This window comes from Corythoichthys intestinalis, chromosome 1 (assembly GCF_030265065.1).
Source record: "Corythoichthys intestinalis isolate RoL2023-P3 chromosome 1, ASM3026506v1, whole genome shotgun sequence".
In the NCBI taxonomy this organism is placed as follows: Eukaryota; Metazoa; Chordata; class Actinopteri; order Syngnathiformes; family Syngnathidae; genus Corythoichthys; species Corythoichthys intestinalis.
The window spans coordinates 23682969-23700639 of record NC_080395.1 but is presented as its reverse complement, the minus strand read 5'-3'; the positions used below and the strand labels follow the sequence as shown (position 1 = coordinate 23700639).

Sequence of the window (17671 nt, the reverse complement as noted above, 5' to 3'; positions counted from 1 at the left end):
GGAGAACAAGTATTTGATACACTGCCAATGGGAAAACCCAGTGGGAGAACAAGTATTTGATACACTGCCAATGGGTGTATCAAAAACTTGTTCTCCCCACTGTACATTCAACATACGGTACATAAGGACTGTAGTGGGCATTTCACTCTACTGTCATTTAAATCTGTCTATGCTGTCCTCACTCCGAAGCGTCTACTTTTTCCAAAGCTAGGCAGCTAGTGAACGACGCCTTAATAATCAGACTTCTTCCTTTTTCATCTGATTTATTAATAAAATAGCCTCAAACCATTGTCCTCGTTAGACCGTCATAAAACTACAAAAAAAAAAGTACACAAGCATTGCATTAGCAACAACGTTAGCTTAGCACGCTATACAGGTTCACTAAACATAAACAAATAGCGTCTCATACAAAAAATAGAACATTTCGCTTACTAACATAATATGTACATTCTTTACAACAACCATACTTACGGACAAATCTTCTCCAAGGATCATATAAGCACAACATTACAACGTGGGCGTCAGCCCGAGACGTCGTGCAGCCATATTGAACTGGCAAGAAAAAAATAAACCATGTCGCAAAGCGACCACAAGAGTTCGCTGTTAGACAGCACAATAAGCCTTGCTGTAAAGCTTACCAAAAGGCAGAATACTGTCTGAGCGGGACATGTGCGTTAATTGCGTCAAATATTTTAACGTGATTAATTTAAAAAATTAATTACCGCGCGTTAACGCGATAATTTTGACAGCCCTAGTTTGCATTCAACATTATGGCAAAAAAAATATAACATGAAAATATAACACAAAAAACATTGATTTATAGCAATGTTTGTGTATGTGTTGTATCACATTTTTGCATTAAAAATGAAACAAAAGACTGTCAAGAGATGAACTGTTTTTTTTACTGACCCAATGGCTCTACTGACAAGCCACCCCCTAAAAATATACATTTGATGAATATTCAGTAGTCATAATGGATTGCTTGCCTTCATTGTCAAATATACAAAAATATATATTTATGATTGACAGCAGACTGTGTCCAGTCAAAAAGGTTTGTACGCTGTCAATGACAGCCAATATTTCAAAATTTATATGGGTTGGCTGACCTAATGGCCTTCAAAAAAAACAAACCATAACAACGATGTGCCCACGACAACGACGAGTTTGACACCAATGTTCTAAACTGTATGAGTAACCATCGATACATCAAAATCTGTACGTCGAGAAAATATTGTGTTTATACACATTCCACACCTGAGAGGGGCAGTATTACACAACAATGTCCCACCACTGTGAACCGGAAGTTAAGAGTGGAGTGCCTTGTTATTACTCTAAGCTTACTGGTTTAGTTCAGTTTAGCCGTACACGTCCTGCGACCTGCGTCGCCAAGCCGACATCAAGCCGAACACAAAGAGTACAAAAATGTACGCCAGAAGTACCACAGGGGTAAAGTTGGAGGAAGAACTTTGTGGCGCAAATGAGGAGCCACGACCTCATCAAATGCTGGATGTCGTCTTCAACAAGAACCCTCGGGGAGGGCCGCGCAGATCAGGTTAGTCCACATCTGTAGGGATGGAGAAACCGAGGCATTCCGAAGCATTGAATCAATTTCGAGGCATTTGACACACTGCTATATAGCGTCATCTGCTGGATAAACCTGTGCACGTTTCTTTTTAAAACTAAATGATCAAAAACGAAATTATTTCGATGCTAAAATTAAGTGAATGTCGTCTCTTTCAACCGTGTGATTGTGTCGTCACTAAGTGTGAAGTGAAGAGTAAATCAGTATTATATATACAGTGCTGCTCGAAAGTTTGTGAACCCCACAGCGATGGTCAGATTTTTTGTAAAAAAAAAACTAAAATAACCTTATTAAATGTTAAGTTATACCCAAATCCACAATACTGACATTCCAAATAATGGACTGAAACAAAAGAAATAGTTATATTGTCATTCTTTATTTAACAAAAGTGGTTGATTTAAGAAAAACTCAGATATCATGTGTGCAAAAGTATGTGAACCCCTTCAGTTAATAGGATATTGCGCCTCCTTTTGCAGAGATTACCTCAACCAAACGGTTTCTGTAGTGACTAATCAGCCTCTCACATCTACTTTGGGGGATTTTTGCCCATTCTTCCTTGCAGAACGCAGTCAGTTGAGAGAGGTTTGATGGGCGTCTGGCATGAACTGCTCGCTTCAGGTCCCGCCACAGCATTTCAATGGGATTTAGGTCAGGACTTTGACTGGGCCAGTCCAGAACACGAATCTTCTTCTTTTTCAGCCATTCCTTGGTTGTATTGCTGGAATGCTTTGGATCATTATCATGTTGCATGATCCACCTTCTGCCAAGCTTTAACTTCAAAACAGATGGCGTCAGGTTATGTTCTAGGATTTGACAATATTCCTCAGAATTCATGATTCCCTGGACTATGTGGAGTTGTCCAGGTCCTGAGGATGAAAAGCAAGCCCAGATCTTGACATTCCCACCTCCATGCTTCACTGTTGGGAGAAGGTTCTTTTGGTGGTATGCAGTGTTGACTTTTCGCCAGACATGGCGGTTTTGGTTGTGACCAAACAGTTCAATTTTGCACCTACATCAGTTGATGAAAACTCTTTTTAATTTAGTCTCGACAACACAACTGTTAAAAAAACAAAAAAAAACTACTGAATTGATTGATTAGGAAATCAGGTTGAAATAATAGAAAATTCCAAAATGTTGAGGGGGTTCACAAACTTTTGAGCAGCACTGTATATTTTAAGTACTACAGTAAGGACAATGACTGTGAGTGTGAACAGATATTTATTGCATAGTGAATGGATTTCCATAATTATCAAATCGAAAGGTTTGGTGCAATGCAAATTTTTCGACTTCCGATCAGATTTTTAAAAAGATACCTTTTGCAGATACCAACCTGATACTGATTCTATGCCGATCCGATACCTATATATTTAATAGTAGAAGTGGGAATCTTTTGGCACCTAATGATTTGATTACGATTACCATTCAGAGGCTCCGATTCGATTATAAATCGATTATTGATGTTAACCCCCCACCCCCACCCCCCCGCACTTTTAATGTTTTGTACATTAGTTTCAAAATTGTTCAAAAATCCTCTCAGGCTAAACCAAACTAATATTTCAGTATCAGGTTAACAGTTTAAAACAGTAAATAAAATACTCAAGTCCCATTCTGTATCAGCAGCTTTAAACTACATTCAATAAATTTAATGATGTGAATCAACCGTTAAAGTTGTTAAAATTCTCCCGTTATTCCATAATTTCCCTTCTGTATACTTTCGACATGTCAAAGTTAAGATTTTGCCGATTTAGGAGTATTTTAGATGAAAAGTTAATTAGCTTCGCTACAACAGAGCCTTCTAGAGAAGTCCACTGCTTTAAGATGGCGGCTGTTAACAACACGGCAACTACTAAACGGCAAGTCATTTAGCATCTAGTTCTTTTTACATGTTCTACCTGTGCCGTCTTCTGTCATTTTGCATCTAGTTCTACATATACAGTATGTGATATCTACTATAGCCGTATGTGGCCTTATGTTTGTAGTAACTAGCAACTGGGCGTTGTTTGAAGCAGCTGTCGGCCGCGGTCAGATATGATTGTTTTTGTTATCTAGCGGCATGAGTTGAACATGATATTTACTCTCGGTTCGTTCCTTATTGCGTCCCGAAGACTGCGCTGACTGTGTTTTAGGTGTGCTTTACCTGGTATAATTCCAGGCATGAAAATCTCTCACCTTTCGGCGAAATTCGCCGTTTTGAAGTCAAAAAGGGCGACCTACGTGAATTGCGTAGATCAGAGGAGAAATTCTTTTTGGGAGGAGGGGGGGGGGGTCGGGAGGTTTTATTTAATTATTATTATCATCATGTGATTAACTTAGTACGTAAACTGAGCACTTAAGAAATCGGTTCTTTAAAAAAGTGACACTTGGACAGTTAGCAAATCCTTCGAGATGCTTCGCTGACGAGAACCAATCATCGGCCCAAGCTGCGTTCCATTATTCCAAACGCACGCACTCCTTAGGTGTACGCTGCGGTCCAGCCACCCTCCACTCGTTAAACGCAGTACGTGACCATAGAGTGCTCGGAGAGCCTTTGGTTGCATTGCAAAGCTGCGAAAACAAAAACAAGGCCTTATCCACACCGGGGCAGACCAGAGCGCAGCATACACACTTGCCTGTATTTGCCAGCAGATTGAATTTGGTGAGTAATGGTTTCAATCGTTTTCACATTTTGCGATATAAAAAAGTTACTGCCATTCGTTGCAGCTTGCGTTGAACACTGCCAGAGCTAGCCAAATCTCCCATGAAAATAAATAGCTCCCGTTAAATTGGCGTCAAGCTTGTGTATTTAGCGGTAATATAGACGAAGAAACACACTGTTAAGTCAAATTAAGCGGCATGCTCTCGGATGGAGGGGGGGCGCCTCGTATCGCTCCCGTCGTCCGCCTGAGACGCGTTATTTTCGGCTGTGACTTGAGGTGACGGCCGGTGTCGGCACAACACCGGCCCGACGAGTGGTGGGAATGACTCTTGCTAAGCTTTTCAGAAATACAGGGATTCCTCGTTTTTCGCGGTTAATGGGGACCAGGACCCGCCGCAATAAGTGAAAACCGCGAAGTAGCCCCCCCCCCCCCCATTTTTTTGTGCGTGTTCAATGTATTCAGATTTTACATAGGAAAAAAGATACATATATATAAGACATGTTTTTTCACTTTTTTCACCAAAGTATCATTTATAAATGGTTTTCAAGCACTTCAAAATGTAAGAATTATGATAAGTTTTAAACATGTTACTGCCCCACTGAATTATTTCTAAACAAGAATAAAGTAGTAAGAAAATGCTTGGCTTTATTAAATGCTTCATAGTGAGTCTACTCAAACCCTCTCAGGCTTTGTTAAACGGTGATTGACACATGTGCAAAGTTTTTCTTTTTATATATATTTTTTTGTTTGAAGCAACTTATTTGATTGAATAATAAAGACACAAATGTCCTAGCCAAAATGTGGCCCAAACGCAAAACAACATTACTTCAATGGAAAAATTTGTTTCAATCAAGAAAAATAGTTTTCAAATGCTTTTTTTGTCTCAAATTTATTTTTGCAATCAAAAACAATTTTTTTTATTGAAGTGACTTTTTGGGGATTAAAAGTATATACTGTATTTTGTTTGAAGCAACTTTGTTTTTGATAGAAGTAACTTTGTTTTTTGATTGAATAATAAAAACACAAATCTACCTCCACCGTTATTGAGAAAGAAAGAAATTAAGAAAGCTTTAAAACTAAAAGCCACCGGGGAGACTTTTAAAAAAAAATGTTTTTAATATTTATATTTCATTACATAGACATGCCTCGTAGGGAAAGGAGATTGAGGGATAAAAAAAGGAGTTGGATGAGGCTGCTAAAGGCAGTGGATACCTCATCAGCTGGGTGAATAGCAGACCTGGTAAGAACAAGTTTGCAAGGATAGTCGGGTATTAAATACAATTATAAACACAATTACAATGTTATTTTTCTATAAGATTTTATGTCATTGCTTTATTAATCATTAGGTGCTAGAGTTGTTAAGTATGGATAATAATGAAATAATAGTTTTGAGAAAACTGTGCTGTTGGTGGCTCAGTGACCATCCGTTTGTTCTCAGATGAACAAGTTGAGGAAGGAAGTTTTGATGCAGAGGTTGAAGGAAGAAAACAGGCAGACTGACTGAGTCACAGCCAGAAAGTGTTGATGACAGTTTTGATTTCTATTCACTGTTGCCTCCTCCCAATTAAAGTATGTCACAGTCGCAGCCACTTATTATCTAAAGCTGGTTAAAATTGAAGTTATGTTGTTTTAAGGTGTATTAAATACTTGTTCATGTGCCCCTTTTGATCTACGAGCACCCGCCCCTCCACCGGTCTCTGCACAGCCCTGCTGAAACACAGTGTGGGTCAACAGAGCTCAATATTTTGTTGGGGTGTACAGTGTACTGGAACATATTTCCTCCACACCCTTCTCACCTTTTTAACCCCTGACCCATTTTCATGCCTGATAATCGGAATTTGGATTTTTGTGAATCGTTTTCGAATCTTCCACGGCCAAGTCGCGAATAATATCAGAATGGGAAAATTTTGCACGCCTCTATTTAATAGGTCAGTAAAAATAATGCAAAAAAAAAAAAAAAAAAAATCACATTTTTTGTATGAGCTCTGATGGTACCTCTGCAAGATTACATGATGCTCTGTTGCAATGCTATCATTAATTTTTAAAAAGCAGTTTTCCATACCTGTCAAGCTGTACGGTTTCGGCGTAAATTGTACAAGTGAGCACTGATTTTTAAATGTGTACGCCGTACGTTCAAAATCTGTACGTTTTACGTGCATTACTTTTTTTTTTCTCCGTTTGGATTTTGTCACCGTTTCGGCAACGAGACAATGTGCGTTACTATGCGTTACTACGTTGGTTGAGTGACGCGAGAAAAGTCAGAGACACGGAGAGAAGAGTGTTTGTTGTGTCGCTGTAGCGAACGCGATGCTAGCCTAGGTGGCTCCGATATTTTCTGACGGTAGCTGACAGCCTACAATCTACGCCTAGATATCACATGCATATAGAACTACATGCGAAATGACACTCGACGGCGTTAGTAAACAGCCGCCATTTTAAAGCAGTATACCTCTCAGAAAGGCTCTGTTGTAGTGAACCTTTCTAGCGAACCTAATTAACTTTTTATCTAAAATTCTCTTAAATCGGCAAAATATTGACTATCTTTAAATGATGAAACAGTTTTAAAACTTTCACATGTCGATAATAGACAGAAGGGAACTAATGCAAAAACGGGAGCGATTTTAACCACTTTAACAGTTGAATCACAACATTAAATGACTTCCAAACAGCAAAGGTTACTATGGTTTTTTTTTTTAAATGAAAAAAAAACATGGCAGGTAACACCAGTTACTTTGCCAAGTAACTAATTACTCTTACATTCAAGTAACTGAGTTACTAACTCAATTGCTTTTTGGGAGAAGTAATTTGTAACTGTAATTAATTACTTTTTAAAAGTAAGATTAACAACACTGGTCATAAACATGAAGTCTGCAGAATGAAAAGTGATGAAAGCGGAGATTTTATTCTGCCAATTTGTTGCCGAACACAATTTGCCTGCAAGTATTGCTGATCACGTCTCAGAATTAGCTAAATAAATGTTCCCTAACTCTAAGATTGCATCGGTAAGTTAATTTTATCAATTGACCTCTTTAATTTATAATTGGACACACTAACGAACTACCTTCAAGTCAAACTGAGCTGAAGTGCCATGAAGTGCAGCCATCAAGACATAATAGAAATTGCCAAAAGTGCTACATACAATTATAACAAAAGTCACTGTTAAATTTTAGTAATCATGATGTAGCTGAAGATATTGATTGTTCTTTAATTGCACCAGGTTATACTGGACTGTCTCAGGAAATTAGAATACACAATATTGTGTATTCTAATTTCCTGAGACAGTCCTGTATATATACACAGGACTGTCTCAAAAAATTAGAATATTGTGTATTCTAATTTTAGTGACAGTCCAGTATGTTACAATATTACCAATAAATTCATATCATTTTAAAACTTGAGTTTTATTTTGTTTCATATTGCACGCTATATACAAAGTTGTAAGATTAGTCACCAATTTGTAAGGGCATACGTCACTCTTTGTAAGAGTGCCAACGGCCTCGGGTTGACAGGCATAGTAGTCTCACTCAGCTGATATATTTGCCTGGAGCTCTTTTAAAAATGTTTGAAAATGGAAAAAGATTGTGGAGGGAAAATATTTTTGGTTTTAATATGGTTTCTCTTAGGAGGACAAACATGACACAAATATTCTTCCAATTCATTAATATTGTAATGAAGTTAAACTTGGGGCTGCATCATACAACAGAGTAGTCGCGTGGTGCGTCATTCTCTATAGGATGCACTGCTGAGAAAATAAACATTTAATCATGAAGGCTTATTATGTATTTGTAGCCAACTTAGTCATTTTGATAGAAGGCTAATATAGATACATACAGCATGTGTTGTCGTCATTATAAGAATTAGTATGTAAGGCTTTTTAATTTTTGCAACTCTTGACATATATACCGTAATTTCCCGAATATAACGCGCACTTTTTTTCCTCAAAATCAACTTGTAAAATCATGGTACGCATTATAAACGGGTATATGGATGGAGACAGAAATATACATATATATATATATATATATATATATATATTAGGGCTGTCAAACGATTAAAATTTTTAATCGAGTTAATTACAGCTTAAAAATTAATTAATCGTAATTAATCGCAATTAATCGCAATTCAAACCATCTATAAAATATGCCATATTTTTCTGTATATTATTGTTGGAATGGAAAGATAAGACACAAGATGGATATATACATTCAACATACGGTACACAAGTACTGTATTTGTTTACAATAAATCAACAAGATGGCAATAACATTATTAACATTCTGTTAAAGTGATCCATGGATAGAAAGACTTGTAGTTGTTAAAGATGAATATTAGTATAGTATAGTAAGGTATAGTTATAGAAATTTTATATTAAAACCCCTCTCAATGTTTCCGTTTTAATAAAATTTGTAAAATTTTCAATCCAAAAATAAACTAGTAGCCCGCCATTGTTGATGTCAATAACTACTTACACAATGGTAATGGATGCTGAAACCAATAAAAGCAGTCGCACCCAAGCGCCAGCAGAGGGCGGAAAAACTCCATAAAACACAATTAACAAGTTGGCCTTTCACTATACTGACATTTAAATCTGTCTGAGCGGGGCTAGTGCGTTAATTGCGTCAAATATTTTAACGTGATTAATTTAAAAAATTAATTACCGCCCGTTAACGCGATAATTTTGACAGCCCTAATATATATTTATATATATATATATATATATATATATAAACCGATTTTTTTTTTTTAATTGACACGGCCACGTTGTGTTGAAGAAACGTATGTGGCGATCCGTTTTCTACCATTACGGTACGTGACGTCACCATTTTGTTTCGGTAATACTTCACTCTGATCGGCCGAAGAATTCGTCTGTGTTAAATTCTGCTTTTTTCACTTTTCATAAAGCACAGAATTTAGTTTCTTGAACTCATTTGAGTCAACGCTTATTGCAGCTCCGCAACTCAGATTATAACAAACGTAACAACACAGATTTCCTGTGTGTGTCCGTCAACTATATCTGTCCCTCGGGAAACTCAAACCCAAATAACAATAGTTCCTATTGTTGCTGTCGTGTCGACAGCGATGAGCTCTCTCGAATTTCCGACTTACGTTCTCACTTTCATTTTACCGTATCAATCCATGGAAGAAACATTTATTCATCATCATGAAACGAGCAAGTTATGCAGCAGCCTTTAAAAGAAAAGTCACATCTGTTATGTTTTCTCCTAGATTCTGGTAAGTTGGAGAAGTTGTCAAATCATATTATTACTGTAAATATTGTCAGTTTATGGTAATGTTCCGAACTACCAATATGTACACGAGCTCTGTTTTCTTGTATTCTTCTATTTATTGGTGCTAAAATTAGGGTGCGCGTTATAAACGGGTACAATAATTTCCCCTAGATTTTACAAGTAAATTTGGGGTGTGCATTATACACGGGTGTGCCATATATTCGGGAAATTACGGTATGTATATTTTTTTCCAATGGTTTTGGCCTAATGGGTTGATTTACAGCAGCCGAAAAGCACGATGGTACTGAAAACACGCGACGACTGGATCGGATACGATCTTGTGATAAAATCCAATAATGTACAATACTCCAATAATGACCGTATCGGGTGCCAATACTGAGTATCAAATTGGGACATGCCTTATTTCGAGACCACATGAAGGCAAAATAAGTTGATGGAGGTGAGTTTGTATTAGAAGGATAAGGATCAAACTTGATTATTTCATCTGGTCTTATTTTTCTTCAGATGCATGTATTTTATGCATCTGATATATATATTTAAATAATTTAGTTCCTCTTTTCATTCATCAATACAAAATAATTGATTCTAAACATGGTCAGGGTTTCAAGGGCCTTTTGTTCTTGTATTTGACTTTTAAATTTGATAGCTTTGTGACTTCCACTTGATTTTATATTGACTTCACCAATCCACAAGCATTTGTCATCTTGTCTTGTAGGCGTCAGTGAGGCTCATCATCCTGAATGGCAGGAGTCCTCTCCCATTGAAGAGGAGGAGGATGAGGAAGAGTTCCTACACATTAAAGAAGAAGAGCAGGAGGATATTATGAAGGTTTCATTAACTGGTAACCTTCTGAAGAGTGAAAATGAAGGTTCAAGTGAGGAGAGCAGAGGGATGGCTTCTCGGAGGAGCAGCAGCAGAAACTCAACAGAAGGTGATGAAGACAACAGCGAGGGATCACCAGGCGACGGCCTCATAGCTCCAATGTCAGATAGTGATAACGCAACGACACACTCTTCTGATTGTGATGATAATGACGGAGGGCACAAGATGGTTCACCGTGACAAGAAACGCTGGGAATGCTTTCAGTGCGGGAAAACCTATAACCACAATTCTGGGTTGCATAGGCATATGAGAACACACAGTGGAGAAAAACACTTTGTCTGCTCAGTTTGTGGTAAAAGATTCATTCGAAAAAGTCATTTGATGACACATACAACAACGCATACTGGGGAGAAACCTTTCTCTTGCTCATTTTGTGGTCAAAGATTCACTCAAAAGGGAACTTTAACAATTCATACACGGCGACATACTGGGGAAAAAACATTTTCCTGCTTGGTTTGTGGCCAAAAATTTGCTCAGCAGGGAAACTTAAAAAGACACAAAACCACACACACTGGGGAGAAACCTTTCTCCTGCCTAGTTTGTGGCCAAAAATTTGCTCATAAGGCAGCTCTGAAAATGCACACAACAAAACACACCGGGGAGAACCCTTTTTCATGCTCATTTTGTGGCCAAATTTTTACCCAAATGGGGCACTTAAAAAGTCACACAAGAATACACACTGGTGAGAAACCGTTCTCCTGCCCAGTTTGTGACCAAAAATTTGCTCAGAAGGGTTACTTAAAAATTCATGCAAGAACCCACACAGGGGAGAAACCTTTTTCATGCTCAGTTTGTGGCCAAAGATTCACGATTAAGGGGAACTTAAAAAAACACACACGAACACACACAGGAGAGAAGCCTTTCTCGTGCTCAGTTTGCGGTAAAAGATTTGCCTGGAAGTTTCAGGTTAAAAAACACGAGTGTATTGCTGTGAAAAGCAGTGACTGTTAAAGGGTTTTGCCTGTCAACCAAGTTGGGGTGAGTTGATTGTATTCTTTAGCCCTTCTTAGTTGTCAATTTTGCCAAATTACTGCATTTGCTTGGTCTGTCATCTTATATTAACTCAAAAGAACAACCTAACAATATATAGAACAACACACGGGGAAAACCTTTTGCCTAATCTGTGTGTTAGTACAGTTTCAATTCCAAGCTGGTGAAGCGAATGACAACACATGGGTGAGAAAGTGTCCAATTGCAGTATGTGTGTGTGTGTGTGTGCGCGCGCGTGCGTGTGTGTGAGACGAAAGATTGTCTCATAAGTATCCAGTTAATAAACAAGGGTGTTTTGGGCCACGAGTGTTAGCATTGACAATTGGATGAGAATGAAGAATTGTTTTGCTTGTGAATTTGTGTTAATATTACTTGAATACCTAAAAGTACTTCATTACACTGAGTACCATGGCCTATGAGTTTAAACTTATGTGGAGAAACCTCTCCAACATGGCACTCCACTGATACCAATGAAAATAATGTAAAAAAAAAAAAAAAAAAAAAAAAGTTGTACACTACATTGAATAACAGTCAATTGAAGACCTGAATTTTGTTTTGATTGGTAAAAATTTACCATGGAAAAAAATGTCAATTTTAATAGAAAATACTGTGATTACTGTTTTATGTAGTACAATTGAATAGTTACTATGTATATATGAAACGTTATAAAATATTGTATATTACATGTTTAGTACAACTATATACTGTATTTTCATATTGATGTGATGTCATGTAATTTTAAAGATGTAAGATACTTTGAAAAGGGATGGTAATTACAATATGTTGCTCCACAATATCAAAAGTGACATTTTGAGCTGAAAAAAAACTTGAATATTATGTATCTCTAAGTATTGTTTATCATTGTTTTACAAAGAAAAAAATACTGGCAAATCTCAAATTTGGAAAAGTTAGCAAATTATTCAGTTTTCTTTCTTAATCCGGAGACTAAAAATTGTTTATTGTTTTAACCTTTTATTTCTGCTTTTTATTGAAAAAAATTCCAAAAGAGTGAAAACTAATCTTTTTCCTGTTTTCATTTCAAATATCTTTAAGAAATAAGAAAAGAACGGAAACAACAGTCAAATTTTATGTATTTAAATGAATGCAAACAAGAATATGTACAGTACTACTAAAAAGCTCAAATAAGGATTCGGACCATGTTTAGGTCAACAATGTCTCTGAACAACATTGGCAGCATGAATTGCTTTTTATAACAGATTTTTATTTCTAATGCTTACTCATGTGATATTTTTTACTCATTGGATATCATTTTTTAAAATAGTATTTTAATTAGTCTGAAGTTTGGAATCAATTCAACTCTCATACACAAATTATTATTATTTTAACTCCTTTCAGGGCACTCATTGAATTGGTGAACTGTCCACCATTGACGGATGTCCAGCGCCTTCAGTGGCGCTGAAACATTAGCATTCACAGCCACTCCTCCCAGTTTAAATGAATTGGATGTCTAGCGCCAATGGCAACCAATAAATACATACTGTAAAATTGAAAAGAGTTATTTGGGGCCATAATCAGAGTATATACAGTGGGGCATATAAGTATTTAGTCAACCCCTAATTGTGCAAGTTCTCCCACAAATATTAGGCCTGTAATTGTCAACATGGGTAAACCTCAACCATGAGAGACAGAATGTGGAAAAAACCAAAATCACATTGTTTGATTTTTAAAGAATTTATTTGCAAATCATGGTTGAAAATAAGTATTTGGTCAATACCAAAAGTTCATCTCAATACTTTGTTGTGCAAACATTTTCTGTAACTCTTCACAAGCTTTTCGCACACTGTTGCTGGTATTTTGGCCCATTCCTCTATGCAGATCTCCTCTAGAGCAGTGATGTTTTGGCGCTGTCGTTGGGCAACACAGACTTTCAACTCCCTCCACAGATTTTCTATGGGGTTGAGATCTGGAGACTGGCTAGGCCACTCTAGGACCTTGAAATGCTTCTTACGAAGCCACTCCTTTGTTGCCCTTGCTGTGTGTTTGGGATCATTGTCATGCTGAAAGACCCACCCACATCTCATCTTCAATGCCCTTGCTGATGGAAGGAGATTTTCACTCAAAATCTCTTGATACATGGCCCCATTCATTCTTTCCTTTACACAGATCAATCGTCCTGGTCCTTTTGCAGAAAAACAGCCCCAAAGCATGATGTTTCTTCCCCCATGCTTCACAGTGGGTATGGTGTTCTTTGGATCCAATTCGGTATTCTTTCTCCTCCAAACACGAGAACCTGTTTCTACCAAAAAGTTCTATTTTGGTTTCATCTGACCATAACTCATTTTCCCAGTCCTCTTCTGAATCATCCAAATGCTCTCTAGCGAACCGCAGACGGGCCTGGACGTGTATTTTCTTCAGCAGGGGGACACGTCTTGCAGTGCAGGATCTAAGTCCCTGGCGGCGCATTGTGTTACTGATAGTAGCCTTTGTTACTGTGGTGCCAGCTCTCTGTAGGTCATTCACTAGGTCCCCCCGTGTGGTTCTGGGATTTTTGCTCACCGTTCTTGTTATCATTTTGATGCCACGATCGAGGGAGATTATTAGTGGTGTTGTATGTCTTCCATTTTCTAATAATTGCTCCCACAGTTGATTTCTTTACACCAAGCGTTTTACCTATTGCAGATTCAGTCTTCCCAGCCTGGTGCAGGTCTACAATTTTGTCTCTGGTGTCCTTCGACAGCTCTTTGGTCTTGGCCATAGTGGAGTTCGGAGTGTGATTGACTCCGTGTTCAACATAAACACGTCCTACCACAACACAACCTGGGAGGTATATTCAAATAGGAACTAAAATTATACACTGCAAAATATTGAATATAAATGAATACTGCATCACAGTTGAGAACATAAATAAATACCTAAAATAAATAATAGCCTATATAAATAAAATAAATTGAAATGAGCTAAAACGCCAATAATGAAATTATAATAATAATACACAAGTCCTGCTCACACTCCTCCGCTGCTACAAAAAGAAATGTCCTCATTTCACATACAATACTAGGCAAAAAATAAAATAAGCAGCATGTTTGTAAATGGTTTTTTTTTTTTCTCATGTACTACCCCTGAAACAATGTACTCACATCACGGTAGCAGTACCAATAAGAACAACTGACACACTGGATAAACAAACCATTCACAAATATGGCATCAAGAAACAAAATCCCTCAACCATTGTGGCTGTCAAATCCTGCGGCCAGCACGAGACACAACAGGATGAGCCACGGGTGAAGTTGAAAGAAACACTGAGCCCAGAAACGGGAACCTGAAGAAGAAGAGGTAGAAGGAGAACTCGAAGGATTAATCTCCACTGCAGGTGTTGGCTTGACTGGCCAACTTTGAGGAGGCACATGTGGTGGAGTAGGTGGACGAAAAGGCAGGACCCCTGACAAGGCAGAAAGGGGAGGAGGTGCCATAGCAGCAGCATCCAGTCCCAGTGAATTCGTCTCACCCTGATCCTGTAAAACACCTTTGAAAGCTTTGAGCCAATTGTGGTGTACAGTCCATGTCCTTGAATTATTGTTTCCAGGATCAGAAATCTCATAACACCTGAATGTCCATCTTGTGACAGTCTTTTCAAAAATAACAAACGGTCCTTTCCATCCGGGAGCCAATTTGTTCATTTTGTTAGTGGGATCGTCAAGGATAACCAAGTCCCCTGGATTATGTGGGTGAAAAACAACTTTCTTATCAAATTGTGATTCCTGACGCAATTTACTCTGAGTGGAATTGAAAGCTGCATCATTGAAAGCATGTGACAAGCGTGCTGTCAAATAGAAGGCATAAGCTGCAGGTGTACGTAGGTGAAGTCACAGCAGGACTACAATTCAACACAATGTCAAGTGGCAAGTTTGGTTCCCTGCCGTGCACAAGAAAGAATAGGAAAAACCCTGTACTAGACTCTACACTCAAATTGTATGCAAGTTCAACTTGGGGGAGGAACTTGTCCCATTCACCACCAGACTGCGCTATACATTTAGCAAGTTGGTCTTTCAAAATTCTATTCAGACGTTCAACCATGCCATCAGACTGCGCATGATATGGAGTTTTACGGGTTTTCGTGATTCCCAACATATTGAACAGGTGTTTCACAAGGTCAGATTCAAACTGTCTACCCTGGTCTGTGTGAATTGACTCAGGTAACCCGTGTTGCCTAACATAGTCCTCAAAAATACATTTTGCAACTGTAATTGCACGTTGGTCTTTCAGAGGGAAAAATAGTTTGCTATGAGCAACACATACCGATTACCCTGGGAAGTAATAGGCAGCTCAGTTATGTCTGCTGCTACTTTTTGGAAAGGCCTGTCTGCATGAATTGACTGGAGTGGCGCACGTTCCCGTGGAACGGGAGAACCTAGTTTTTGACAAGGGAGGCACTCCGGACAAAATGTGTGTACATCACGAGACATTTATGGCGAATAACAGATGTGTCTGGCTCCTTGAAGCGTACACTCAGTGATTAAATGTCCATTTAACTGATTACCATGTAATGCAGCTAAGGCCGTGGGGAGAACCGTGGGGAGAAGTGCACTTGGCAAAACAACTTGAAAAGTTGTAGGTGAGTGTGGACTCGTTTTTATCTTCCTACACAGAATCCCATGCCTAATAGTAAGGTTAGGAAGGTCATAGCTCACGCAATGAAGAGGAGGAGTTTCTCAGCTGACCAATAGGGGGCCTAGAGACACTGTGTCTTACCCATGAAAAAACTGTACAAAGACATTGATCATTTTGTTGCCGTCATTTTAACTCTTCTGAGTCCAAAGATAGTGAGTTAACAATGTCTTGGTTCAGATTTTCCTGAAGGATGGCATCTACAACAGAATTTACGCCAGTGACAACAACTGAAACGCACTGCATAGCTTTTTTTCCCTTTTTCTGTATTTGGATGTCTGGACAAGGCATCAGCATTGGTATGCTGTTTACCATCCCGATGCATGATAGGGAAATCATTTATGTCCAATTCAAAAATCCATTTACTTCTTCTGCCTGTGTGATCATTGTCAACTGCATGTTTCTTTAGACCCAAAAGAGGCGGGTACCTCGTAACCTGGGGACTACCTATATTGCCTGTTATCAAAGTTGTCATGATTAGTTTGTGCTGGTGCAAAACAACATGATAATATATATTGCCAAAGTGCTAGAAAACTTCCTATCTACATTTTATTTTTTTGTCTATTCTAATTATCGCCATAAATAGACCTGTTCCTGAAATGCACATTTTGGCCAGCAAGTGGTGTCCAATTTCCGCTAAATTGCGATATTTTGGGATTCCATAATCAAACAATCGGCCTCAAATTTTTGCCAATATGGTTAGCAAATATGTTGCGATATCGATTTTAATTAATAACATTGATCTTAAAAGTAAACTAGTAACAAGTATTGATAAATTATTCGTCTTTACATTTGAACAGAAATATGTATGCTATTGTGTGCTGCTTCTCTTTACACTAGATTGTTTTAGTTTGTAGCACTTCTTGATAAATTGAATGTTTGTGGGTGGTCAGTTACATGTCATTTATGAAATAAAGTGAGTGGAGCTGTCATAATAGTGGTATGATTTTTCACCAAATAATAAAAATGTATTGTATCGTGATCTAAAATAGCCCATATTGTGATCGATTTTTTCCCCCCTGTGTCGCACAGCACTATTTGGTGCACACATGACGATTGTATGCTGGTCCTTTCTTAAGACCTCTTCTGGATATGTGTTTAGAATTATAACTTTTGTCAAAATACTTGATGCAAAAAAAAAAAAAAAAAAAAAAAAAAAAAAAAAATAGAACTAGTGTACAAGAGTTGCTAGGAGACTCAGAGATGATGACAAAGCAGATGATGATTTGTGTTTGTCTCTTTTTTTGTTGCCAAAGAATTGTTCATTATCATTTCTGGTCATTATGAAGGCATGCTGTTTTATGTTTTTTGCCAAGGCCGTTGTCACATGTTTAACAGTAAAGGTTAGGGGTGTGACAAAATATCGAAATGGTGATATATCGTGATACTTTGTATCCCAAAAAGTTATTGATATGCTCCTGTCAAGAATCGAGATATCGTTTTAAAAATGTGTCAATGTTTAAAAAAAAAAAAAAAAAAAAAAAAAAAAAAAAAAAAAGGAACCATCAAGTTGCTACCAAAATCTTTCACCATAATAGTGTCTCAGTTAACTCTAAGGCTGCCCTTGACGGTGCTCGACGCCCAATCCATTTAGACTGGGAATGTTCGTTCATTTAAAACCAGAGCATTCACAGTCATTCGGTCAGATTTTCGGGCCATTTACAGGTCACTTGCTGTTCATCTTAGGGCATTTACAAGTCATTTCC

General features: G+C 37.9%; 1 protein-coding gene across 1 annotated transcript; it reads left to right on the top strand.

Annotated features, from left to right (window-relative positions):
* The first annotated feature begins 1289 nt into the window (after positions 1 to 1289).
* LOC130926437 (gastrula zinc finger protein XlCGF57.1-like) lies at positions 1290 to 17039 on the top strand. Its single transcript, XM_057851402.1, has 2 exons — positions 1290 to 1552; positions 10183 to 17039. The coding sequence occupies exons 1-2, from the start codon at positions 1423 to 1425 to the stop codon at positions 11298 to 11300; spliced, it is 1248 nt and encodes a 415-aa protein (XP_057707385.1). The 5' UTR covers positions 1290 to 1422; the 3' UTR covers positions 11301 to 17039.
* The last annotated feature ends 632 nt before the right edge of the window (positions 17040 to 17671 follow it).